Source organism: Nematostella vectensis, chromosome 3 (assembly GCF_932526225.1).
Source record: "Nematostella vectensis chromosome 3, jaNemVect1.1, whole genome shotgun sequence".
In the NCBI taxonomy this organism is placed as follows: domain Eukaryota; kingdom Metazoa; phylum Cnidaria; class Anthozoa; order Actiniaria; family Edwardsiidae; genus Nematostella; species Nematostella vectensis.
This window is the reverse complement of record NC_064036.1, coordinates 1,640,631-1,668,368: the sequence shown is the minus strand read 5'-3', so window position 1 is coordinate 1,668,368 and position 27,738 is coordinate 1,640,631. Positions and strand designations below refer to the sequence as shown.

General features: G+C 39.3%; 1 protein-coding gene across 1 annotated transcript; it reads right to left on the bottom strand.

Annotated features, from left to right (window-relative positions):
- Positions 1–106: 106 nt before the first annotated feature.
- Positions 107–26,950, bottom strand: LOC5517043 (nck-associated protein 1 homolog). Its single transcript, XM_001637035.3, has 38 exons — positions 26,687–26,950; positions 25,982–26,083; positions 25,531–25,626; positions 24,084–24,140; positions 23,748–23,890; positions 23,287–23,377; positions 22,980–23,045; positions 22,562–22,633; positions 20,791–20,839; positions 18,912–19,065; positions 18,649–18,702; positions 18,384–18,480; positions 17,845–17,963; positions 17,397–17,437; positions 16,569–16,660; positions 15,957–16,038; positions 14,978–15,036; positions 14,727–14,872; positions 12,743–12,805; positions 12,091–12,160; positions 11,593–11,712; positions 11,008–11,150; positions 9,918–10,049; positions 9,260–9,338; positions 8,864–8,900; positions 8,644–8,746; positions 8,160–8,281; positions 7,441–7,538; positions 6,407–6,500; positions 6,168–6,250; positions 5,259–5,342; positions 4,505–4,586; positions 3,740–3,783; positions 3,308–3,377; positions 2,756–2,865; positions 2,317–2,403; positions 1,683–1,775; positions 107–934 (listed from the first exon to the last, which is right to left on the bottom strand). Exons 1-38 carry the CDS (start codon positions 26,789–26,791, stop codon positions 911–913), a joined length of 3,363 nt encoding a protein of 1,120 aa, XP_001637085.2. The 5' UTR covers positions 26,792–26,950; the 3' UTR covers positions 107–910.
- Between the last annotated feature and the right edge of the window lie 788 nt (positions 26,951–27,738).

The following is a 27,738-nucleotide window of genomic DNA, read 5'->3' as shown; positions in this document are numbered from 1 at the left end:
TCAATTGCAAAACACATCTTTATTTAAAGGAGTTATAAAATAGGGCATATACTTAAACATATAAGCCTTCACTTGCTGCGTTTTCTCAAGTTTTTTTTCTTTCTTCTTGGTGTCACTTGTTTGTTTCTGCCCGACCTCGCTAACTAGGTATAGATATAGATATAATCCTTCCACTAGTGCAGAAGTTGGAAATAAGATTTCTTTATTTTTAAAAAGCGTATTAGCAAATTTATGTAAAAACATAATAAAGTTGGCGGTTCGGGCGTCCACGAATGATCCATGAAATAACGACGTTGCAAATACAGTGAACCAGCTTTGCATCTCGGTAAAAATAAGCACCTAAGTCCGTAACATGCCACGCCTGTCTGTCAGTAGAAGTTAAAGGGGTGAGATAACGTGCATGGAGCACTTGAAGCATTAACACTTTTCTAAAAACATTTATTACGAAAATAATGCAGGCTACCTACATAATGTAGAATACAGTTTTACATTCTAGCTATCTATACTTTGATCATGAGTATCATAGGAATATTAGCAAGTAAAAATATATGTGATTTAAACCCTGCATTCTGGGCGCCTTTTACTGTTGATAATGAATTGTTGATATATTTTTCCGCTTTTACCGTCCAATGCCAAGTGGCGTAGGTAAAGGACTGGACGAAGTACTAAACAGCGGGCGAGCAGGCGGAAGTCAAAGAACTCACTTGCGCACCTTTTATTCGATGTTTCGCTGTTGTTTGTTGTCAAGACTCTCCATTAATGTACGCTATTTTACCTTTACCGCTGGATTGTCAGCCTGAATGAACTCCTCTTTACACTGTGCACTAAAACATGCTGCTGCTTTGCGGTTTTACTTGGAACCAGCAGCAAGGAGGGGCGAGGGGTCGTCTTGGTTCACTTAAATGATACTTCAAAGAAAAGGCTCTTTTCGTTTCTGATGAGATACAAAGACTTATGTTAGGCTCGATGCACGCATCGTGAACTACCCTCTTGTTGGCTTATACAAAGACTTATGTTAGGCTCGATGCACGCATCGTGAACTTCCCTCTTGTTGGCTTATACAGAACTTATTGCAACACGTGACCTTAACAATTTCTAGTGTTGCTCATTACAAGACGAATAACATTCCCCTCGACTCTTTTTTGGTTTCAACGCATGAATCGTGACCTGAAGACTCTCCTTTCGGTTAACACTTATTGGCTCATTACACCAAACATAACATCACCTTCTTTATTGGTTTCAACGCATGACACGTGACCTTAAGCCTCTCCTCTTTTGGTTTATTACACTACACAATATATTGCAACCCCTTATTGGCTCATTACACCAAACATTCTCCTCGACTCTTTATTGGTTTCAACGCATGACACGTGACCTTAAGCCTCTCCTCTTTTGGTTTATTACACTACACAATATATTGCAACCCCTTATTGGCTCATTACACCAAACATTCTCCTCGACTCTTTATTGGTTTCAACACACGAAACGTGACCTTGAGCTTCACCTCTTATTGGATCAATACACGACAAAGGGAAATACCCTCGAGCAATACCCCTGAGCTCAACACAAACAAGTAATCCCATGCTCACTCACATGTCAATTTCATAATTGACAGTAAAGGGCTCTTAGTTATGAGAAATAAGACGGCGAGGGTACACCCCATGAGAGGGTACCCTGCTCACCTGGTAGACCTCGTGGTAGGCATTCCTGAGCAGAGCGTATGGGAAGCACGACTCGAGCACATCCATGGTCAGGTACGGCGACTGCTGCACAACCTGTCACGCCGAGCAGAAGCACAAGGTTACAGAGTGTAATTCGTTATACACCTATTTCAAATAAGGTTGCACTCGAGAGCCCATGTGTCGTAACCCGCGGTGGTTCACGGGTAGCATATAAACGGCTGAATCTTTGTATCTGAAAGCTATGTGGATGTTCAGAAGAATATAAAGAAGAATTCTACAGCTTTTGAGACCTGTTTTGTTTTTATTTACGCTTTTTTTGCCTATTTACTTGGTAAAGCACTGCGGGTTACGATACACAGATTCTCCGAGGGTAACCTTATTTGAAATAGGTGTATATTTGAAAATACCATAACCTTTCCCAAGTAAACGTCAAAATACCCATCCACGACTTACGTTCTGTTACTTAATTAAAGATGCTCTATTGAAATATTTACTGTTGCTTCGATTAGCTTAAATTGGCCAATTGATATGGACGATTTGTGTGCCTGGGTACTGCTCGGGATTGTAAAACAAAAACGCCGTGATGGACATTGCGTCACGAGGTGGGTAATCATGACATTGAAGTGTAAAGTACCATATCTAGGAGGAGGTAAACCGATTCCCGCGCTTTCAGGTCCTTCTCGGCTTCCATGCCAAGTTTTAGTAGACTGGACGAGGTAATCTGTAAAAAGATCAAGGTAGACAAGTATAAAGTGTAAGTATAGGTGCTTCTCTTTATGGCTCTTACATTGAACTATGGGCTACTGTTATCATTTTTCCACTAACAGGCGCTTACCCAGGATTGGCAAATGATAAGAAAAAAGCAGAGTATTTGAAGATATCTTGATAAGAAATGGCCCACTTTTTAGACGCCAAAATAACCCAAACTAATATTTCATCTCCCTTTACAATTCGTTTTCATATTAAGTTGTATCCCGCAAACTAAGGCAAAAACAAGTCAATTATTTAACCTTGTTACTAACGCAGCAAATTCCAATATTTTCGCTCCATTGTCTAAGATATGAGCTACTCACCGCCAGAAATTCTCGCAATCTATCCTCAGGATTGTCCCCATTATTGCTGCACAGGGCCCCCGTGATGCTGTTGATGGAGCTTGAAATGCAGTGCGCGTTATTGTCGTGTGCTGAAACAGATCAAATCGTGTGCTGAGCATCTAGACTGCTAAGTTTCCTTAAAGTACGTTTCCTTACTAGTAAGTTTCCTTAAACTCACTTAAAGCAGCTAAACTCCCGCAATAAAAAATGTCATCAATTTTTGTTTTGAGCATTAAATATGTCCACGCCTACTAAATAGCGTGTCCGATTATGAAAAAAAAATTAATACAGAATTCGAGCGGATAGTAAAATCGAGAGTGCCCGAGAGTGTCCGAGAGTGCCCGAGGGTGTCCGAGAGTGCCCGAGAGTGCCCGAGAGTGTCCGAGAGTGTCCGAGAGTGTCCTAGAGTGTCCGAGAGTGCCCGATAGTGTCCGAGAGTGTCCAAGAGTGCCAGAGAGTGCCAGAGAGTGCCCGAGAGTGTCCGAGAGTGTCCGATTGCCTAACGAGCTGATTGTGTTGCATTATGTTCACCTTCGAGTTCACCGTTGTATTCAGACGCGTCTTTGTACGCTAGAGACGGAAGACCAACTGCGACAAATACCTTAAGAGACAAAACATCTTAGTCTAAACTTTTTTCTACTGATAAAGGCTGTAAACCTTTTCTCCTTAACTCCGTGAGCCTATTTCACGGGAAAAATGATCGTGTTTCCGTAAATGCTCAAGGGGGATGGAGACTCGCGTTTTCTATAGTTTAGTTCTAAGAGAGGAGGCTTTTTAATATTTTACGGGCGTAGACAGGGGGCGCGTATTTAATACTTTGCCGCTTAGAGGGGGCGCTAATTGAAGCTGTTCGTTAAAACAATCATTTACGGTACAACATTCATTTATCCGAGTTTTGAGACGAACACCCTGTAGTACATGACAGGACAAGAGGCGCTGAAAGACATGAGAAGTAAGACTTACCAGCAGTAAAGACCAAGTTAAGATGTCATCCTCCGATTTTTTCTCTGAAAAAATACAATGTTAAAATTATGGCATTATACAATGTCAAGTCTCTTTTCAATACCCTCAACCGTCCCTCATCCACTACAATCCACTACAGATTAGCACAGGCGTTGCCAGGTGCCCGACCAATCGACCCTCTTCTTCGGACCGCAAGTTTGTAAGGAATGTAAGAAGATAAAACCAAGAAATATACCTGCATTTTCTTTTTACTACCACTAGATGTTTTGGTTACTCCCCTGGGCCATAAGACATGCAAAGCATACCCCCTGGGCTAGCCAGGGCCATAAGACACGAGGAGCATACCCCCTGGGCTAGCCAGGGCCATAAGACATGAGGAACATACCCCCTGGACTAGTCAGGGCCATAAGACACGAGGAGCATACCCTCTGGACTAGCCAGGGCCATAAGACACGAGGAGCATACCCCCTGGGCCATAAGACACGAGGAGCATACCCCCTGGGCCATAAGACACGAGGAGCATACCCCCTGGACTAGCCAGGGCCATAAGACACGAGGAGCATACCCCCTGGGCTAGCCAGGGCCATAAGACATGAGGAGCATACACCCTGGGCTAGCCAGGGCCATAAGACACGAGAAGCATACCCCGTGAACTAGCCAGGGCCATAAGACACGAGGAGCATACCCCCTGGGCTAGCCAGGGCCATAAGACATGAGGAGCATACCCCCTGGACTAGCCAGGGCCATAAGACACGAGAAGCATACCTTTCAGGGTCCTGAGCGCGGCACAGAGCAACGGATCCACAACGCACTCTTGACCAGCGGACGTTGCCATCTCGTCGACAACCTGAGAGAGGAAGTCTATCTTGAACTTTCCATAACACAAAAGAGAATTCGGATGGAAATAAATGGTCCTTTAACGCAAGGGGTAGCTCTTAACCCTAAAAGATAGCAGGATCGGAAAAACCATTTATCATCCCTTAAGGTAATTCCCTTGAATTGCACTGCGCACCCCTTCTGCGCATAGTGGCGCGCGCTGTTTGTTCGAATTTTCCGGTATTAAGTGCAAACGCGCCACAGTTGTACAAGAACACAAAGCAAAAGGCGCGCGTTTTTTACTCGAAATCGCTTTGACAGAAAAACGAATTCGGTTACCCCCAATTTTTATTTATGTCAAGTTTTAAAAAATTATGGGTTGTAGAACTATTTCAAGGGAATTACCTTAAGGAATAGCAGTAGGTCGATATTTCATAACCTAAGAGATAGGAGAATAGGAAATATCCTTACACATCCCCTAATGAATAGCAGTTGGTCGAATTTTATACCCTAAGAAATAGCAGAAACAGCAAAATCCTTAAACATCCCCTAAGGGATAGCAGTTGGCCCGTCTACTTTTCTTGAGAGTCCCCCCCTCCCCAGGAGGCAAACCCGATATGTCTTTTGAAAACACTCTTACATCAACAACCGCAACTCGTTTGGCAAAACTACTACTTTCTACATCCATAACTGAAGCACATACCTGTCTGTCGTTGTTTCCATGTGGGAAGTTCTTCCTCATGTCGGTGATGCAACTCATCATGTATGGTACTCTCGTCTTCAGGACCTGTTAGAGAGAAAACCGTCTGAAGTAAGACAACGTGTTAGTATCTCTTTTTAATGGGCACGATCATGCACATTACACTCGTTTTCAGTCAGACGTGCACTTAATGTTTTTCGTTTCCGAGTCGCGACTGGTTTTTGGTAACAGAAGCCATTTCACAATTATGACGGCTGTTAGACCGCTAAACCAATAAGAGATCGCCGAAAAGCACCAGGCGATGAGAAAGCAGACAAAAGATACATACGCACTTAATCAACAACAAATCAATAAGAAACTATTGGAATTGTATTCAATTAGTGGCTTTGTGTTTATCGTTATTCCTTGGTGACAGAGTAGCTAAGAAGGCGATCCGCTTTGATGCTGTTTTGGCTGTGATCGATCTAAAGCTGTGACAGATGCAGAATTGGAAAAACTCAGAAGTTATGATTGACATCCACCAAAACACAGTTGCGACTCGTAAACGAGAGGTACAGGGTGCACGTGTTACTAAAAACGAGTGTAACGTTAACATAACCTCAACATTGGAAAACATGAGGGGGATATGTCGAGCATATTCCTAAGGACCCATGACAATCAATAATAGAAATCTAAGAGTCACCCTTCAGTTGTTGTGAGCGTACGAAAGAGGGACTATTCACACCGTCAAGAGCTTACCAAAATATAACAATAAAGAGTTGAATGTTATTTTTTATAATCTCATCAGTTGGTGATGTGAGAAAGATGGACTACTCACGCTGTCTAGAGCTTGCGAAAATGTAACAATACAGAGTTGTATGTTATTTTTTATTATCTCATCAGTTGGTGATGTGAGAAAGATGGACTACTCACGCTGTCTAGAGCTTGCTGAATGAGCTGACGGAACGAGAGGATGACACCGATGATGATCATCCGCAGCATGACATCATCCATATCTACGAAAACAACATCATCATGACTAACGTTACTCTCCACAAACATAACATGACATTCACCAAAGATAAAATACTTTAAATACACTCTTATTAACGTTACTACTGCTAAAGTCGTGGAATGAACGTCATGAATCACGGGTCGCGGAATGCACATACTTCGGAGGCGTCTGATCAGCTCGATGCACTGCTCCGGTTTATCGAAATTCGTGCGCAGCGCCACAAGCACATCTTTGTTCATTATAACGAGTTTCTGTTAAAAAATAACAGATTAGAATTATCTTCAGTGCACAAGTCGGGAATATGTTCATAATATCTCTAAGCGCAGATTTATCTCGAGTAAAGCTTACGAATAACGGATCTTGCATCGCTAATAAGTAAAAAAGTTATCCCCTGTGTCATAAATAATCGCCTCGTTTTTCTCCTGCTTAAAAAAAGTTTTAGCTCCCGGGTGGTCGCACCGGCCGTACCTTGAGCTCACTGGTCGCACTGGTCATACCTTGAGCTCACTGGTCGTACCTTGAGCTCACTGATAGCACTGGTCGTACTTTGAGCTCACTGGTCGTACCTTGAGCTCGCTGATAGCACTGGTCGTGCCTTGAGTTCACTGGTCGCACTGGTCCTACCTTGAGCTCACCGGTCGTACCTTGAGCTCACTGGTCGCACTGGTCCTACCTTGAGCTCACTGGTCGTACCTTGAGCTCACTGATAGCACTGGTCGTACTTTGAGCTCACTGATAGCACTGGTCGTGCCTTGAATTCACTGGTCGCACCGGTCGTACCTTGAGTTCACTGGTCGCACTGGTCCTACCTTGAGCTCACTGGTCGTACCTTGAGCTCACTGATAGCACTGGTCGTACTATGAGCTCACTGGTCGCACGGGTCCTACCTTGAGCTCACTGGTCGTACCTTGAGCTCACTGGTCGCACTGGTCGTACCTTGAGCTCACTGATCCGATGGTCTTACCTTGAGCTCACTGATCGCGCTGATCGTACCTTGAGCTCACTGATCCGATGGTCCTACCTTGAGCTCACTAATCCGATGGTTCTACCTTGAGCTCACTAATCCGATGGTCGTACCTTGACCTCACTAATCCGATGATCGTACCTTGAGCTCGCTGATCCGATGGTCCTACCTTGAGCTCACTGATCGCACTGGTCGTACCTTGAGCTTACTGATCGCGCTGATCGTACCTTGAGCTCACCGACTTGACTGGCGATCTGAAGCATCATCTTCTCGCCAAGGTACCTCATGCCGTAAGCACCAAGAAGCTCGGCCAACGCTTGGAGCTCTGACAGAAATGGGTCGTTCTTATTAGAGCAATCAAACATGACAGACACAAGGGTCGTTCTTATTAGAGGAATAAAACATGAAAGACAGGACTGTGTCTGACTGACCAATGGAATAACTTATTGTCTCACTGAGTTACTGAATTTCTGACCGACCGATTCGTATCTCGCTCCCCCGTGCCGAGTCTAATTGTCTATTTCTATCAAGGAAAATACATTGGGTTCAACGTTTATTCAGACGTCACTAAATGATTCGCGCTCAATAAGTTGCGGGTAGTCAAAGTTGACTCGATGAGGAGTATCTGTAGCACAACATCATTCAAATATGGCATTTGATTCGGCACATCAGAAGCTCGACGTTTGAATCGGTGTCGTGCTTTTGTCGAACTAAAATGATTCGGCACGTCGAACTGTTCATGTGCCCAATACAAACAATTAGATTCGGCACGGCAGGAGCACGACGTATCCATCGGGCCTAACTGACTTGCTAACTGATTGCCTTACTGACCTGTATGACTGTAAGTCGGACCGACCGACCGACCGGCCGACCGGCCGACTGATGGACAACTACTGACTAATCGACCGACCAACCGAGACGCTAACAAAGCGACTGGAGTTCTTACCGTTGACGTCGGTGTACTCTTCGGCTCTAAATGGCATCCCAGGTCTGTTGACGAATGCCATTCTCCTCGGAGAGTAGACTATGCCATCTGTCATAACGCGCCTTAAGAACACATCGAGGTACCTAAAGATTCGAACAGCAGTTACGACTAAGACGACAACAAATACACATGAAAAGCAAAAAATCACGCTTAAAGCACGCTTCAAGATTTGGGGTTTTTGCACCCATAGCTTTCCCACAAAGGAACTTGAAGTTCCTGACGCTATTAGAAGGACATGATGCGTTCAAAACATGCCGTGCCGTGACGCTTTAAAATAATGTAGCATTCATAAATGATTGATTTCTCGCCTCTCTTTGTCTTGTCTCAATCCCACTTTGTTAGTTCTTGCTACAATGCAAATCAAAATCAAAAGCGTACAAAAGTATCAGCCATGTGTATGTGTGTATTTTACTTTGGGGAGGGGGGGGGGGGGCTGGATACTGACCACGTGGTGTACATCTGTGTGATAGTGTTGGCTCCTTGGCTGTCTTGTGGCTGTGTCTGTTGCAGTAACACGTGGTTGAACACACGTGCAGTGTCGACGCCAGCTGAGGACGAACAAATAATTACATTTGCTGGCTTTGTAATAATAAACTTATAAAGGTACGATCTGGTAAAGGTTACGCTGACAGGCCGCTCACTGAATCCAACAAGATGTTACTTACTGTAGTTCTCCAGACTTCGCAGGGACGACATCATCGCCTAGAACACAACATACGTCATTAGCTTCCGTGGAGTAACATGTGACACGCATTTACACCGAAATCTAAATAGGTTGCGCTCGAGGAACCATGTATCGCAACAAGCAAGTGGTTCATGGCCAACGTATAAATGGCTACATAAACCGTGGTTTCCGAAAGCCATGTTTTAGAGGCAGAGACGCTAGTAACGCTTATCTGCTATTCATTTGATGTCCATGGAACACCATGGGTTACGAAGCTTAAGTCCTCCGAGTACATGATTTGAAATAGGAGTATACATTTAGCCATCTCGCAGTTACATAAATTCATTCATTAATAGGACTTTTTAAAGTCCTAATCAATCTCATATCAATATCATACCTTAACATTGCTAAGAACCTCAGATGGTCGTGCGATCCGTTGATTGTCAATATCATACTGCGCCATACTGACCACCGCCCTGATAGAAATTGAAGACATTGGAAATCACTTCTAACGGTTAATAGAGAGTGTAGCAAAACAAAGTAAAATCTTGTTGGCTCCAAACAAGTCTAATAAACAGTAAGGATCTCATTCTTGGTATAGATTATACACACAGAAGACTTTCTTTGTTTATCTCAATGTTTGAGTGAGATATATGTTTTACACTGTATACACCTATTTAAAAAAAGTTGTCAGTGTAAATGGCAATTGGCAAATGGCAGTTCTACGACCAATAACTGCTTATGGGTATAATTATTTGTCCACATGTTCCTTCAGTCAGTATAAATTTGACAAGTTCCATAGTATTTTTGGATAGAAGAACTGCCATTTGACAATCGCCATTTGCCGTTCGCACTGATAACGTTATTTGAAATAGGTGTGTATTGTCGCCCCTCTTTTGGGTCACAGGAAACCCTGGACCCGCCTCTGTTTCTATTTATGTGAAATAACCGTACCACAAAATTGTATTCACCCACTAGATTGAGGGTCAACTAACAAACTTGGATGGCTATTTTTGATTAATCTATAATATTTTATAGCTTTATGCATGACTTACTTAGCAAAGAACTCTTCCAGCTGGCTGCTGAGGTATTCCTTTGGTGCAAAGATGTGTTCCCACACCGGGATGGCCTCGGTGTGGGTGATCGCATGACACAGTTCAGTCAACGATAGAAGCTTTGTGTCGAGGCTGTGGAAGGTTTACATCTGGTTATTACGAACACTAGAAGGGGGGGGGGAGGTCTTATCAACAGTAAAACAACTGTATATCTCAACCAACGATAACGGCTATGAAGGTTTACATCTGGTTATTACGAACACTGGAAGGGGGGGGAGAGGTCTTATCAACACTAAAACAACTGTATATATCAACCAACGAAAACGGCTATGAAGGTTTACAACTATCTATTACGAAAACTGGAAGGGGGGGAGGTCTTATCAACAGTAAAACAACTGTATATCTCAACCAACGATAATACGAACACTGGAAGGGGGGGAGAGGTCTTATTAACAGTAAAACAACTAGTATATCTCAACCAACGATAACGGCTATGAAGGTTTACATCTGGTTATTACGAACACTGGAAGGAGGGGGAGAGGTCTTATCAACACTAAAACAACTGTATATCTCAACCAACGATAACGGCTATGAAGGTTTACATCTGGTTATTACGAACACTGGAAGGGGGGGGGGAGGCCTTATCAACACTAAAACAACTGTATATCTCAACCAACGAAAACGGCTATGAAGGTTTACAACTATCTATTACGAAAACTGGAAGGGGGGGGGGAGGTCTTATCAACAGTAAAACAACTGTATATATCAACCAACGATAACGGCTATGAAGGTTTACATCTGGTTATTACGAACACTGGAAGGGGGGGAGGTCTTATTAACACTAAAACAACTGTATATCTCAACCAACGATAACGGCTATGAAGGTTTACATCTGGTTATTACGAACACTGGAAGGGAGGGTGTCTTGCAGGAACACTGGAAGGAGGAGCGAGGTCTTTTCAACACTAAAAACAACTGCATATCTCAACCGACCTTTTTGGTGTAACAGGACAGGTAGGGCGCAGCAAGGCAATAATACTGCTGCTTGTAAATAGTCTACAGATTGGAAAATAATTGTCTGTAAGCCTACCTGGTGAGTGTCTCTCGGCTTTTTCGGAAGCTCTCTATCCCGGGAGGTTTGAATTCAACATGAACATTCTTTTTGTTCTTGTCTTTTGTTCTCCTTTCACTGGCCATTTCCGTCATCATCCGAACAGCATGTGTGTGCCACAACTAGAAGATAGATACAGAAGTAAGCCACAAACCTTACAATCAAATACAAAGCCATTGAATGCCATTTTTCTTATGAATTTTGACAATGGTTTATTTTGTCTGTAGCGAAATATCCCCAGTTTGAAACATTTTCTAATGTACCTTATATATCAAGTTATCTCCTACACAGTGGTTTTGATCTCACACAATGATTTTTAGATAAGCTACAACAGCTATATTTTCGCTCAAGCTTATTGCAAGACAAGGGTCAAATCGACAGTGAAGGAGACTAATGCAGAAAGTAGCCATTTCATCCATAAAAATATAATGATATAAACAATAAAATAAAAATATATAAATTATAAAATGAAATGGTATAAACAATACAATAAAATAATAATAATAATAAAATAAAATGATATAAATAATAGAATAAAATGATATAAAAAAATAAACCATTGACCTGTTGGTGTTGTTGAATATGTTCAGAGCAAACTTGACTCATGATATTCCGCGCTTCCTTGGCCATTGAGTCCAGGAAGAGATTCACTGCAGACAAACTCCTGTCTCCGATAGGATGCCGCTAAATCAACATAAATAAACCATCAAGATAACAGCACATATTTTGCTTAATAAGGAGTCCTTATTGAGTTAACTTATGTATTGGCATTTGCACACTACGCTTAATAGTGTTGGATGTTGTTGGTTGGGTTTAATGTTGTCAGATACTGTTGGAGTTTCCGGTGTAGGGTGTTGTTGGATATTTTGTAACGTTTGCCTTGTTGGGTGTTGTTAGATGTTGTTGGGTGGTTTTAGATGATGTTAGTTGTTGTTAGATGTTGGGTGGTTTGTGATGTCATTGGGCAGTGTTGTAAGTTCTTGGCTGTTTTTTTTTTTACTTTTTGGATAATGGTGTCACTTGATAACTGAAACAATTTTAAGAGGATAATGATATTTATACCTCTTCAGGGCAGAAATCGCTTGTACAAGTCATGAAGTGGCCACAGATAAGGGGAAACGCAATACAATATCTGAAAACAGAGAGGTAACTTTTAAAACATAATGCTTGTAAGATTCAAGTCCCAATGTGGTTTGCCAAGGGCACCTCTACTCAACTATACAAAGCAAGTGTGGGATTCTAAAGGGAGAAAACCTTGCTTTTCACATATAGATAGAGAACATACGTAGAGGTACTGTATAGGCAGTGTCAAATAACAGACCATGCCCGTACCCAGGGGGGTGCCGGGGGTGCGAACGCACCCCCCCACAACAGCCAAAGCTCCACTTTTGGTCCTGAATAGACGTGCTATTTGTAGACAAAACTATAAAGCATAAGCTAGATCACTCTGGTATGTAGCCAAATCCGACAAAATAAACGTCCAGTGGAGATGCTGCAAAGGCATAAAAAATCCCTCTTTGTTCTTTCAGGGGTGGTAAGATCTGAGAAATAATCCCCTCCCCCCCCCCCCCCGGAAATCTTAGGCCCCTTTTTTTGATTCCACACCCTCCCAAGAAAAATCCTGGGGGGCCTGCAGACATCATACAGTACATAGGAAGGGCCTGTTTTATCATGGATTGTAAATGTGCTAATAATTTGGTAGTTCCATGCTTACCTTGACTGTGTTATATCTTCAAGGCACCGGACAAATGATTCTTCAAAGAAACCTGGATAAAAACTAAAATACAAATAAAAATTGTCAGTGTCATCATTAGCAGTATAACCATTTCCAGTGTCATCATTATTGCCGTGGTCATCATCACAACCATACCAACAGCCATATAGTCACCACGTGTAATAGCACCTTATAGTCACCATATAGTCACCATGTGTAATAGCACCATATAGTCACCATATAGTCACCACGTGTAATAGCACCTTATAGTCACCATATAGTCACCACGTGTAATAGCACCTTATAGTCACCATATAGTCACCATGTGTAATAGCACCTTATAGTCACCATATAGTCACCACGTGTAATAGCACCTTATAGTCACCACGTGTAATAGCACCTTATAGTCACCATATAGTCACCACGTGTAATAGCACCTTATAGTCACCATATAGTCATCACGTGTAATAGCACCTTATAGTCACCATATAGTCACCACGTGTAATAGCACCTTATAGTCACCACGTGTAATAGCACCTTATAGTCACCATGTGTAATAGCACCTTATAGTCACCATATAGTTACCACGTGTAATAGCACCTTATAGTCACCATGTGTAATAGCACCTTATAGTCACCATATAGTCACCACGTGTAATAGCACCTTATAGTCACCATATAGCCACCATGTGTAATAGCACCTTATAGTCACCATATAGTCACCATGTGTAATAGCACCTTATAGTCACCATATAGTCATCACATGTAATAGCACCTTATAGTCACCATATAGTCACCACGTGTAATAGCATCTTATAGTCACCATATAGTCACCACGTGTAATAGCACCTTATAGTCACCATATAGTCACCACGTGTAATAGCACCTTATAGTCACCATATAGTCACCATGTGTAATAGCACCTTATAGTCACCATATAGTCACCATGTGTAATAGCACCTTATAGTCACCATATAGTCACCATGTGTAATAGCACCTTATAGTCACCATATAGTCATCATGTGTAATAGCACCTTATAGTCACCATGTGTAATAGCACCTTATAGTCACCATATAGTCATCATGTGTAATAGCACCTTATAGTCACCATATAGTCACCATGTGTAATAGCACCTTATAGTCACCATGTGTAATAGCACCTTATAGTCACCATATAGTCACCATGTGTAATAGCACCTTATAGTCACCATATAGTCACCACGTGTAATAGCACCTTATAGTCACCATATAGTCACCATGTGTAATAGCACCTTATAGTCACCATATAGTCACCACGTGTAATAGCACCTTATAGTCACCATATAGTCATCACATGTAATAGCACCTTATAGTCACCATATAGTCACCACGTGTAATAGCACCTTATAGTCACCATGTGTAATAGCACCTTATAGTCACCATATAGTCACCACGTGTGATAGCACCTTATAGTCACCATATAGTCACCACGTGTGATAGCACCTTATAGTCACCATATAGTCACCATGTGTAATAGCACCTTATAGTCACCATATAGTCACCATGTGTAATAGCACCTTATAGTCACCATATACTCACCACGTGTAATAGCACCATATAGTCACCATATAGCCATCACGTGTAATAGCACCTTATAGTCACCATATAGTCACCACGTGTGATAGCACCTTATAGTCACCATATAGTCACCACGTGTAATAGCACCTTATAGTCACCATATAGTCATCACATGTAATAGCACCTTATAGTCACCATATAGTCACCACGTGTAATAGCACCTTATAGTCACCATATAGTCACCACGTGTAATAGCACCTTATAGTCACCATATAGTCACCACGTGTAATAGCACCTTATAGTCACCTTATAGTCACCATATAGTCACCACGTGTAATAGCACCTTATAGTCACCATATAGTCACCGTCACCACGTGTAATAGCACCTTATAGTCACCATATAGTCATCATGTGTAATAACACCTTACCAGAATATCGAGAGGTCTGACACTTCAGCAAGGGTCTCATCCTGCAGGTCCACTAGCTTGGAGTGGAACACCACATTGTTCATCAGCTCTACCAAGTCCCTGTTGTCCTTAAGCTCAGGTGAGGAGCCTCGAACACTAGTGTAAGCCTGTAAAAGAAGGTAAAGAGGGGTTAAGTTGTGTGTTATGGCAAGGATTAATGCCATCTTCACAGTATCTATGTATGTACTAAGCTATGTCAAGACCATACATACCTGTAAACGAAGCCAGTCCAAGCGCAGCCCACTGAAGTCAAAGAGTTCACCAGACTCCACTAAAAGAAGAAGAACATGAAACAACTTTTGGGCATATAGTCGGTACTAATGTATGGTGGCCCGTAGTTATCATAGCATTTCTCAAACATGAAAAAAAAATCGGAGAAAAAATTTTAGAATTAAAAAAAAAATCTGAAAAAAAAATTCAAGAAGTACAAATCTAAGGAAAAAATAAAACTGAATGAAAATGCGAAAAAAATAGACAAATTAGAAAAAAACTAACTTGAAAATTCTAGTAAGAACAAAATTACGGGAAAAAATCTAGTAAGAAAAACTGTATAAAAAAACTTTTTTTCATGTTTTTTAGAAAAGCTATGATAACGATGGGCCACCATACTATTGATACAAGATAATCAATGAATGATGCCCATGATGAATACAGCCATCATAATATTGGAGGCATAATCAAATACCTTGCTTGACACTCAAAGATGAAAGCTCATGATGAATACACCCATCATAATATTGGAGGCATAACCAAATACCTTGCTTGACACTCAAAGATGAAAGCTCATGATGAATACACCCATCATAATATTGGAGGCATAACCAAATACCTTGCTTGACACTCAAAGATGAAAGCTCATGATGGATACAACCATCATAATATTGGAGGCATAACCAAATACCTTGCTTGACACTCAAAGATGAAAGCTCATGATGAATACACCCATCATAATATTGGAGGCATAACCAAATACCTTGCTTGACACTCAAAGATGAAAGCTCATCAATGAATACACCCATCATAATATTGGAGGCATAACCAAATACCTTGCTTGACACTCAAAGATGAAAGCTCATGATGAATACACCCATCATAATATTGGAGGCATAACCAAATACCTTGCTTGACACTCAAAGATGAAAGCTCATCAATGAATACACCCATCATAATATTGGAGGCATAACCAAATACCTTGCTTGACACTCAAAGATGAAAGCTCATCGATGAATGATGTCATGATTAGTGAGATGTCTTCAGAGCAAATAGAGATTTTCTAGAAATAAATGAACAGTTATGGTATAATAAGGTAACTTCTGCTGTCATGGTAGTGTGCTGCCAAGAATTTGTATAGAATTTGTATATCACTGAGGTGGATCAAGGTTTTATAGCTGAAAGGGGGAATTTGACTGAATGACAATGAGGGAAAGTTTTGCTACATTTTCTGACTCCCACAAACACCAACTACTGTCTTCAAATGCATTTTCTCCAATAAGATGCACATTACGTAATTGGTGTTTGGGAATGCATCTGCAAGAAGGAATACTGTATTATGTCATGCCCTCTAAAGATTTCAACTCCTCCATTCTCTGGAAATTTTGTTTGCCGCAACAGATGGCATGCACCCAAGAGAATAGTCATTTGCTTTGCACATACATAACCACTATGCCTTGATAAAATACTAGGAGGTTTAAACCCACTGAGCCTCTAGATTTGCTGGTGCAAGGTTTTCTGCAAACCTTGGTTTACACTATTGTTGGCTGTGTTGTATCCATAATGTGGTGTAGCAACACGGGAAAACTGTACCTGGACAACTTGCTTGAGCATATAGACATCAAATCCAGACAGATACTGGATGAAGTAACGCTGCAACACTGATGAGTACTTTTGCACCATGCCTAAACACACACAGAGAAACATCACCACCATGCCTAAACACACACAGAGAAACATCACCACCAGCCGTCACACCACCATGCCTAAACACACACATATAAACATCACCACCAGCCATCACACCACCATGCCTAAACACACACATATAAACATCACCACCAGCCATCACACCACCATGCCTTAACACACACATATAAACATCACCACCAGCCATCACACCACCATGCCTAAACACACATATATAAACATCACCACCATGCCTAAACACACACAGAGAAACATCACCACCAGCCATCACACCACCATGCCTAAACACACACATATAAACATCACCACCAGCCATCACACCACCATGCCTAAACACACACATATAAACATCACCACCAGCCATCACACCACCATGCCTAAACACACACAGAGAAACATCACCACCAGCCATCACACCACCAGCCATCACACCACCATGCCTAAACACACACATATAAACATCACCACCAGCCATCACACCACCATGCCTAAACACACACATATAAACATCACCACCAGCCATCACACCACCATGCCTAAACACACACATATAAACATCACCACCAGCCGTCACACCACCAGCCGTCACACCACCAGCCATCACACCACCAGCCATCACACCACCAGCCGTCACACCAATGCTAATGGTAAGCAAACAAACTAAACTACTAAACTACGGAATAAATTTTCATAAATTCCATTCTCACTTACTTCGTAGCTCTTCCACAGCAAATAATAAATGAGGCAATTTCCTACAACCAAAAGGATTGGATTATCTATACAGTAAGTAAATTCTACAAGGCTTATGTAAAGTCTGGAGTTAAGAATGCAATACAGTATGTACTTTAGTAGGCTTAAAACCCTATTGATAAAAAAAAATATGAAGGAAATCTGCCTGAATCAAAGGGATTCAATCCATCAGAATACAAGATAATGACTGAATTTCTAAAATGCAAAGAAAACAACTATTTGAATCATGATGGTAAAATCCTGAAATATTCCAAATAAAATGAATATAAAACAGATGCAAATCCAAAATATTAAATATTGCAAGAATAGCAAAAATTGAATTCATGATTAAGTCTAAAAATATTCAAAATAAAATGATGGTAAAGCTGATGCATATTTATTCTTCCAAAGAATTCTTCCAAAGACTTACGAGTCAAAGAAATCTTCCTGGGTGAGTTTCCTGCTCCTAGGGGCAGGGTTACAGCAATGACGAACCAGCCACAAGATCTCATCATGAGCGATTGACAGGCCATGAAGAATAATCAACATCTAAATAACAAAGTTTTTTATAAGAAATACAGACAAAGGTATGATATAATTAATGTACAGCTGGTTTTATCAACATTCCTTTTAATGTACTTCATGAAAATATTCTAAACTATAGTTTACTGCCTATGCAGCAAGCAAAAAGTAACACTTATCACACGTGTTATAAAAGGATTATGTTTCTCCTAGCCTCTTTTCTGTGCATGCAAAGCAAGCAGAAGAATGGCACACTGAGGGAATGGCTTGTTATGCTTTCATGTTTTCGATAAAGTGTGTGAGATAATAAAATGAGAGAGCAGTAGCATTCATTCATACAGTAGCTTTCTTCATTCATATTTGTGCCTTCCGAGAGCATCAAAGGTAATGTACAGTACTAGAAACACTTTGGGGAGGCCCTGTTGTTGAGCATCTGCATTACTGCACCTTTGGTCCCAGCAGTCCTGGTTGATCAGCAAGGATAAGGGTCATCTCAGTTAACGCAGACCTCAGGTAATTCCTTCTTTCTTTGTGAATACCAACACTACAGAGTAATAAAGAACATGTGAGCTAAAAGATCAGTTACATGTCATACACTCTCTTTATTAACAACAACAATAGAGTAAAAAACAAAAATAAAATGTGAGGGAATGCCAAAACCAGACAAAAAGAACTTGTGAGTGCATTTTGTATTCTGTAATTGGGTACATACCTTGCGGCCATTTGGTTAGCTGCATCCTGAATGTCTTTGATTCTTTTGCCATACCTGCAAAGTTATATCTTACATGTATATGTACTAGTTGTAACACAAAAGAACATTTTACAATCTATTTAACAATGCTATGAAATGTGTCCTCTTGGCTGAGAAGAGTCATGGCACAAGGATTGGCTGAGGAGAAGGGCCCAGTCATACTGTAGGTATCATATAGAAAAGACTGTCGCAAACAAACTGAGATGAATAAATGCCTTTCTCACCCCTTCATTCCATCCAACATGTTGTGAAACTCTTTGTGAAACATGAAGATTTCATCCCTAAATAAGGTAATGCAAAACCCATCCTGTAGAGCCATCTTCCAAATGTCAGTGATGCCAGGCATTGCAAGCTGCTGATGGCACATAGTGTAGCCAACTGAAACAAAAGCCCTACAAGTCACATTATAACATGGACATCTAGAGTAGTGGTGCAACAACAACAACAAAATAAATAAATTTTATGATGCCAAACCTGCAGATGTCATAATTAATCATGAATGGAGGCGATTAAATATAAAATAGCAACTACTGTAATAAATTCTACTCAGCCAGTCTAAGCTATTTACCGTCTGATGCGCACAAGCTCTTATTTATATATTTTTTTATCTTTTATTTTAACACTCTGCAGCCAACTTGTGTTGAATAATAATATATTATAGGAATCTTCTTCTTTGGGAAATATCCTAAGTAATAGACTATTTTCTCCGTGTGCGCTAGGATCTTGAGGGCACAAGCCACTGTACCTAATTTTAAGCCAAAGGAATTAGCCACACTGATGGGGAATTAGCCACAGCTGAGAAGCGACTTTTAAGCCCAGCGAAATCCTATTCCAAGGAACTTTAACATCGCAAAATTCAATTCATTTTCTGTTTTGTTTCTCTTGTTTATTTTTTAAATGTCGACCAGGACAAAGACGATAACTGTAAGAACATACAATTCTCATCTTTTGTCTAACAGCTTCTGTGTATGTAAATGTGTTAGAAAATGGCATCAAGCACAATATGATTTCTTAAGTTTTGTTTAGTTGTAATGTTTAATCAAATTCTTGGAGAAACACGTTTTTGACATTTTTGCAAAATTGAAAATGATTTTGCACCCAAATCGCAAAATCTCGCAAAATATGCTGATCCTCTTTTTTGAAGATGGCAACCAATATTAACAGGAGATTCAAATCAAGTCAAGTTAAGAATTATTCTCTTTGTAAAAATATTATGCTACCCGGAACTAGGAAACGGTGCAAATGCAAATTGTGTTTTTCTGATTTGCGATTTTCATCAGTACGTTATCTAGACGTATTAGAAATAAGATTTCGAGGTGAAAGATCACGATTCAAAATTCATGAGTATAGAAAAAGGGCATCCCCACCATGGTGACGAACGTAGTAAGCAATAGAATTCGCCACATGGGGAAGGAATTTGCATTTTGCAAAGTTGCGAGGGCTTTTCGTACTTAAGCAATAGAATGGAGGCCCTTTATTGTGCTGTAGGATGGATTTAATTTCATACAGTAGTGATCCAAATAGATCTATTTCATTACTGAAATGTTCATCTCATTTAAATTTATTTTTAAGCAGCACTAAAAGATTCATCACAATCATCAAAAAATCTATAGGATCCAGAATGGCACACAATTGTATTTGTATTTACAGCATGGCCAGTAAAAACGTGAACGCTAGAAATACATATGTATGGAATGTCTGTTTCCACCAATCCCTTGCATGATATTTAATGATATTTAAAAATTTAAATTTTTAACATGTAGAAACATATCTTAACATGTCTCAGTATCTGAATTATAGGGTCTGATTTGACAGAACTGGTTTAACTGGTTGCCCTATTAACACGACTAGGTTTCGTTGTATTTAGATTTCTGAGCTACAAAATGGTATCATGGATTCAACTTCTATCACCCTCCAGATCCATAAAACCTGATGAGTGGTGTCAATTCTTTATTTCCTTTATATTTCTCTAGCTATGTGCATCAAGTGTTGGGAAACCAACACAGTAATATGTAATTTAAAATTAACAATGGATTAAACATGAAGACAGAAAAGAGCCATTTGTATCATTTCTGGCAACTTCTGCTTTCAGAGATCACTTACACATAATCCATCTTTGAATTACGCTCACTTCTAGATACTCAACTGCAGGCTGGAATGAAAATAAATTTAGTTATCATAATCATATCCTTAAAAATATTCTCTTTGCCAGTTTAATTATTTTTTACATACTACAGTACTAAAGCAGTGAAGGGTTCCAAAGAAACCAAGGTCTTTAGCAGAGGAAAATTGATATAAAGTCATATACAGTACAAGTAACTTAATTTTCATCAATGCTCATTCTACAGAACATGCTCTTCTGCTTATTACCGATAAAATCCAAAGATCAATTGAGGGTGGTCAATACTCTTGTGGCATATTTCTTGATTTTAGCAAAGCTTTTGATACTGTTGATCATAAAATATTATTAGCAAAACTTTATTCATACGGCATCCGTGGCATAGCTTATGAATGGTTTGTTTCCTACTTATCAAACAGGCAACAGTTTGTTTCTATTGGTAATGTGTCATCTGCACCACTACCAATAACATGTGGAGTGCCTCAAGGTTCAGTACTTGGTCCCCTTCTCTTTCTTCTGTACATTAATGATTTTAATAACTGCTCCAACTTATTTGACTTTCATTTATTTGCTGATGATGCCAATTTATTTTGTGCCGATTCTTCATTGACATCCTTAGAGACCAAAGTAAACACAGATCTGTATAATATAAATCGTTGGCTTTGTGCAAATAAATTGGCTTTGAACATCAGTAAAACTAATTTTGTCATTTTTCGACCAGCACAAAAGAGGCTGGCTAGTTCTATTTCTTTATCAATCAATAATAATACCATTAAACAAAAAAATAATATCAAATATCTTGGTGTAGTTATTGACTCCTTTCTTAACTGGAAGGAGCACATTAACCAGTTAAGTAAGAAAATCTCCAGAGGGGTCGGAATAATAGCAAAGCTGCGTTACTATGTATCACCAACAATTCTCACTCAGCTATATTATTCTCTAATTTATCCATTTCTTACTTATGGTGCTATTATTTGGGGCAACACATATGAATCAACAATCAAGCCTCTTTTTATTTTACAGAAGAAAGCTGTTAGAATCATAACTTTCTCATCTTACATTGAACATACTTCTCCTATCTTTAGAAAACTAAATATCTTGAAATCTCCTGATCTAATCTATTACTTAAACACAATATTTATGTACAAATTTCATTTGAATCTACTTCCAACTCCTTTTGATTCTTTTTTTACTACGGTTGCTTCAAGGCACAAATATAATACAAGACTGGCTTCTAAATCATCGTACTGCCTCCCTTTACCTCGAACTAATTATGGAAAGTTTAATATTCGTTTTAAAGGTGCCTCAATTTGGAATAACATCAAAGAACCTACCAAAACCATGCGTTTGCCTAGCTTCAAGGCTGCAATAAAGACCTCAATCCTTGAAAATTATTAGCTTCTATCTAGTTTTTTTGTTTTATTGCATTTTATTTTGCTGCTGCTTTCATGTATTTTGTATTCGTGCCTTGTACGTCCTTGCTATACGCTCCATTTAATTGAACTATTTTGTGCTGCCTAGCCAGATTAGCTTTTTAGTTACTTCTAGGCAGCCAATACCCAAAATCTGTAATTATTATTTATTTTCTTACTGTAATTTCTGTGTGTGGTATAAATAAAGTTATATTGTTGTTGTTGTTGTTGCTCTGCAATAAAGCCATCAATTGCTAGAACAGTAACCTGTACAATGTACTGTAAGTGCACAATGTATATGACACATGTAGAATACTAGGTTCATTATCACACAATAGGTTACCACTTTGCTCTGTCCAGGCACCAAGATGTTTGCTGGAGCGTTGATTATGCTAAGGATCTGTCCTTGCCGCCACTGAATTAAACGAAACATCATGCTTATTATCATGAGAAATAGGCAACAGACTTATCAACAATAGTATTCATAAACCAGTAGTTGAACTTTTGTTAGTCTTATCCTATGCTTAGTCGGAGGGCCGACAGAAACCTCAACCATTGAGAGAAAAAGGAAACTATTGGAATCTACACATTTAACAGGCCATCTTCTCTTAATTTAAATATCAATCACATCCTCAAAGAAACATCCAATAGACACACTGCTTTCGCTATTTTGAAATATTTTTCCGTTAAAATCATCAGAGATTGTTATGTAATCCACCTGAAGTAAGCTGGTGACGATGCGGCAACAGGTTTTAACATACCTGTTCTCCTGTCATACTTTTCCTCAGGTAGATTTCATGCAGGGACTGCAGTGCTGTGGAGACTCTCTAAAAGGATATCAATTAGACAAATGCAAATACAGTGAGCAATCATTATCTTTTAATGGTATGTCATCCTATTTCCTATTGTATTGTAACAGTTAACAAACAGCATGTCAAAGCAAAGCAATTTTCTATTTTTATACTTAAGAAAAGAAAGGTGTGTGTTATTTGGTTAAGTTTCGCTATTTTACTAGCTTGCAAGATTATATACTGTACAGTAAGTGAACCTAAATCTTTTGCGCAGTACCTGTTGGTGTGGGACAAACTGTTCAGCTAATTTCTTCAGAGGACTATCGTAATCAAGAATCATCTGTCCTAACCTCGGAAATGACTCCTCACTATTGATAGCAAAAAGGCATCAGATCAATAATAGTGAATTAATTTGACCATTACACAATATACAGTACAGTAAGCCTACTGTTTTCCATTTGGAAAAAAAACAGATAATAATGCAGTGAGCTTGACAAATGTTTTGTAGAAATAAAGCCATTCACTGCAGCCAACTTAAAACTGTAATTTTTTCTTTAACAGAAAGAGAAGAACCATTGTTCATTTTTACAGTACTTAAAAAAAGAAAGTAACAGTAAAAACAATAAAAAACAGGAATATACATATGAACAACTTTCTAAATTTTCAAAAACAACATCACTAAATTGAATGTATTGCAAGCAAGGAAGAATGACTATTGTTGTCGTGGCTGCCATTCACCTCCTCCCATTCCTCATCTCAAAGGCGTGGTTAAAGAGACCAAGAACAGATCTACGGTCATCCACTCTTGATACCATTATCATCAGTGCTGTCAAGGTTACTATCAGGTCTAAGTATGCCTTGGTCAAGTCAAAATTAAGGGTCTACAAAAGAAAGAAAAAACAATCTTGTTAAAGGAGAAAAACAAATCACAGTCAAGGAATACAAAAAAAGCACCAAACTAAAGGGTTTACAAAAGAGTAAACAATATCTAAAAATCTTAGAGTGCGACAATGTCAAATCCATGGGTGAAAGGGGGCAAGGTGTAGACACAAACATTCTATAAGTATCACTTACAATATCAAAGTGGACAAAGCTTGCATCAATTGCTGTAAGCAATTCACTGGCATTATCCTGCAGAAAAAGAACATGTTTGTTTATGTAAAATGTTACTGATTTATTTACAGAGTAGTGGAAGACAAGGACTCTACTTTACTGTATAGCTCTTCTATTCTTATACTGTAAGAATCATGAAGACAATAATAACTCTGCTCCCTCCTTTCTTACGCATTTGTCCAAAAACAATGTTTTTACTCAATGTCTAGCTGGATCTCATGAGTTCCAACTTAAAGGAGCAATACTACCACAAAACAGTTTTTACCAACAATGCTAGTGCTGATTGCAAGAAGTGAGAAGCACTTACAGTAGAACCTGCAGGACTAGTTGGGACCTCTACTGCTCACTATTACAGATGAAATCTTTTATATGGGAGGTAATTTCTTGGGAATTATGGGAGCTTTGTTAGAAATGTATGAGCCCCTCTATGTACAGTACCGCTCTCAAACATATGGGCACTGTTTGCGAAACTACGTTCGCAAAATTCGCTAACAGCCTAGCTGGCGAATGGGAACATATGACTCAGGACTAACTGATATCATAATGCTGATATTCACTTTGAGTCATTCAACCTGTTACAAGCTTTACTTGATATCTATGCTAAGTGAAGTTAGCGCTGGACTTGTAATAAAAACTGTAAGGGAGGGGATTATTTTAGGAAAGGAATATTTCGAACACTTAAAATCTTTTTATTACAAATGTGTGTCAACTGTTAGCAAAGACTTTTCAACGGCAGGAAGCTGTTTATTTGACATAGACTTGTAATAAACAAGGGATAATTATTTGAGTAAACGAATATTTTGATCGCTTCATCGAAGTGTCAACTGTTAGCAAATAGTTTTAAACAGCGGCAAGCCATTTATTTGACAAAGACTTGTAATAAACAACTGTGGAATTATGCGAGTAAACTAATATTTCGATCGCTTCATCGAAGTCTATACGAATTTGCGAAAATACTAGCAAATACTTTGAAAAGCGAGAAGCTATTTAGTCGACAAAGACAAGTAAATAAACACAGGAGAATAAAGATTCTCGTTTTTTTTATAAGCGTTGCTTCTAGAACCTAGAAGTTGTTGTTTATTGTGAACAAGTAATTGACCTTCCTCTGCTACATGTTTATTGTCATACTCAACGCATACCAGGTTAAATATACAGTATTTGTTTTTAATTTTTAGATTTGCCGACTCTGAGGGAACGTTTTCTACTTGTATCCACACTACATGTATCAAAAGTGAATATCAGTTTGTCTTCGATTATGCGTTACAAGTCCCCATTTGTCAACCCGTTTGTCCCAGGTCTGTTCGCGAACACTGCGTTTGCAGCAGCTATTGGTGAACACTGTTTGCGAATTTCGCGAATGTTGTTCGCAAACACATGTCCATATGTTTGCGATCGGTACTGTACATACCTTAAATTCCATGATATCTACGAATGTGAAGTAGTAATTAGACAGGCCTTTCATCACTTCATTTTGAATACTCTGAACTGCTTGCAGCTGAGTTGCCTGTAATGATAGAAGTACATTTTGAATTAGATTTATTCACCCTTATCTTGTATCAACAGAAATAAACCAACTGCATTTAATTCAGGTCAGGTTGACCATGTCACATTTTACTGCAATAAAAATTGCAATTAAAAAAACATGAGAGTGCTAGTCTATGTACATAAACATGTACAATAAATGATGCAATACAGTGGTAGCACTCAGTTATAATCTTTTTTTATTATTTTATATGGTTTGATTATACTCGGTTAGAACCCACCCATTTCATAATATTGACGACTTGACTGTATGACAGCTGTAGCAACAATCTTACTTCTTTTATTTGTATATAAGGTATGTATAATATTTAGTTCACCTTTGTATCCATCTGTGGGAATTTCCGCACAATATATTTTATGGATGGTTCCAGTGCCTTGTCCATCAAGAAGCCTGGCCTTGACTTAGGGTCTGAGCAGGCCTGTAAAAAAGGAACACATGCATTGTTTAGACCTCTTCGGTTGGAAACAATACTTTTAAAATTACTGTACTGACAAAAAGTAATGCAATCAAAATTGGCCAAAGTTCACTGAATTACAGCTTTTTGTTCTCAATCTGAAATTTCAGACAATTCCTAAGGAAGAGACAGCATCATGCGATCATTTAAACTTAGCATAGGCCTAATGATATTAGGTACGGTAGTAAGTTTTATCAAGTCAAAATCAAGCTTTTTAATGGGAAATCAAAAGAGCATTCTACAGACGAACAATTATACATAACTTTACATCCTAGATTAAACACACACAAAATAATCTCACTGTTACGCTCTTTTGTCGGATAAAGAGCTAATCAAAATAGTGAAGAGAACAAACATGCCTTCCCTCAATAATATAATACTGTAGTGTAAGTATAATTTAGTATCATAATTTTGCTAGTGCACAGTGATGAAAACCCTTAACCAATAATATAAAGAATGCAATTTATAAATAGCATGCTGAATTGAAAGATGGATAGAAAGGATTTGCAGTAGAATGGCGGTTATAAATCATCCTGCTTCAGCAACGTTTATCGAGTGTGCTCTCACCTTCTTGATATTATAAATTCTAGTGAGCATTCCTTCACCTCGCTCGTTCAGAATTGTCAGCTTTTCAGCGAGCTTTTGCTCTGTAACAGACAACCCTCTCTCCATTTTGTTGTGCTATATTGTCTACGTTTCTATCTGTTCAGATGTGTTATCCACTTTTGTTCGCCACTCTTGAATAAAAATCGTGAGTATCACCAGGAAGTGGTCGCCATCTTGGATGTTGACGCCTCCCTGAGTGACCAGGTCTGGCAGTCGCGCAAGGGAACATGGGGTTTTTATTACTGTTTTTTTTCCCTTTCCCGGACGGATTACAATATTCCTATGGAAAGAGTCTTGAAACTCCGAAAACAAAAATTTCCGAAAAACCTACTGGAGAGCCGGTTATCTGTCTCAAGCTGTATTTCCTAACTCCGTCTTTCCAACGAAGCTACGACGTGAATACGGTCAATTAACGAAGCACTATAAAAAATAACATTTCATTGAAACCAGTTCAGAGTTCAGCACATTTAGTGCGAAAACATTTTCCACTGTTCCCCTGTCGATGTTCTAATCAGCTAATCCCTCTGCCATTGCGCCAAAGCACAACCTGCAGATTATGCCACAGGCAGCCCAAGGCTACTGTCAGTGGTTTATAAAGGAATGTATGGGGGAATTTATATGTTAGATGAAAAATACTTTATCGTGAAAAATAAAACTTTAGACCATGTAATATTGTGTTTGAGTCTTCTTCTATTTCAATATTGCCGATAGGATGTCAGTAGAGCGAGTTTGAAGCCCTCCACGAATTGTGTTTCTTACTCGGTATAAAAATATATGCTGGGATAGACGATTAGATATTCGTGGAGGGGGACAATGCGAATATTTGGTCTCCTGGATTCCATTTTAATGTGCTTGTATTCCTAATTCAAAAATATTAACAAAGTGCGCTACAAACTCAACTAAATATTTGAAATCAAACTTGATTTCAATATAAAACTTGACTTTCAAAATCATGTGACATATCTCTCTATGCAGGCTGAAGGAATTTTCATACATAACATTCACGTTATGAA

Coding starts and splice junctions, on each gene's coding strand:
- LOC5517043 (XM_001637035.3), bottom strand. CDS start 26,791: ATGGAGAGAGGGTTGTCTGTTACAGAGCAAAAGCTCGCTGAAAAGCTG. Junction 16,661..17,396: donor TGCTGTGGAAGAGCTACGAA/GTAAGTGAGAAT, acceptor GTGTGTGTTTAG/GCATGGTGCAAAAGTACTCA. Junction 7,539..8,159: donor AGAGTACACCGACGTCAACG/GTAAGAACTCCA, acceptor CATTTCTGTCAG/AGCTCCAAGCGTTGGCCGAG.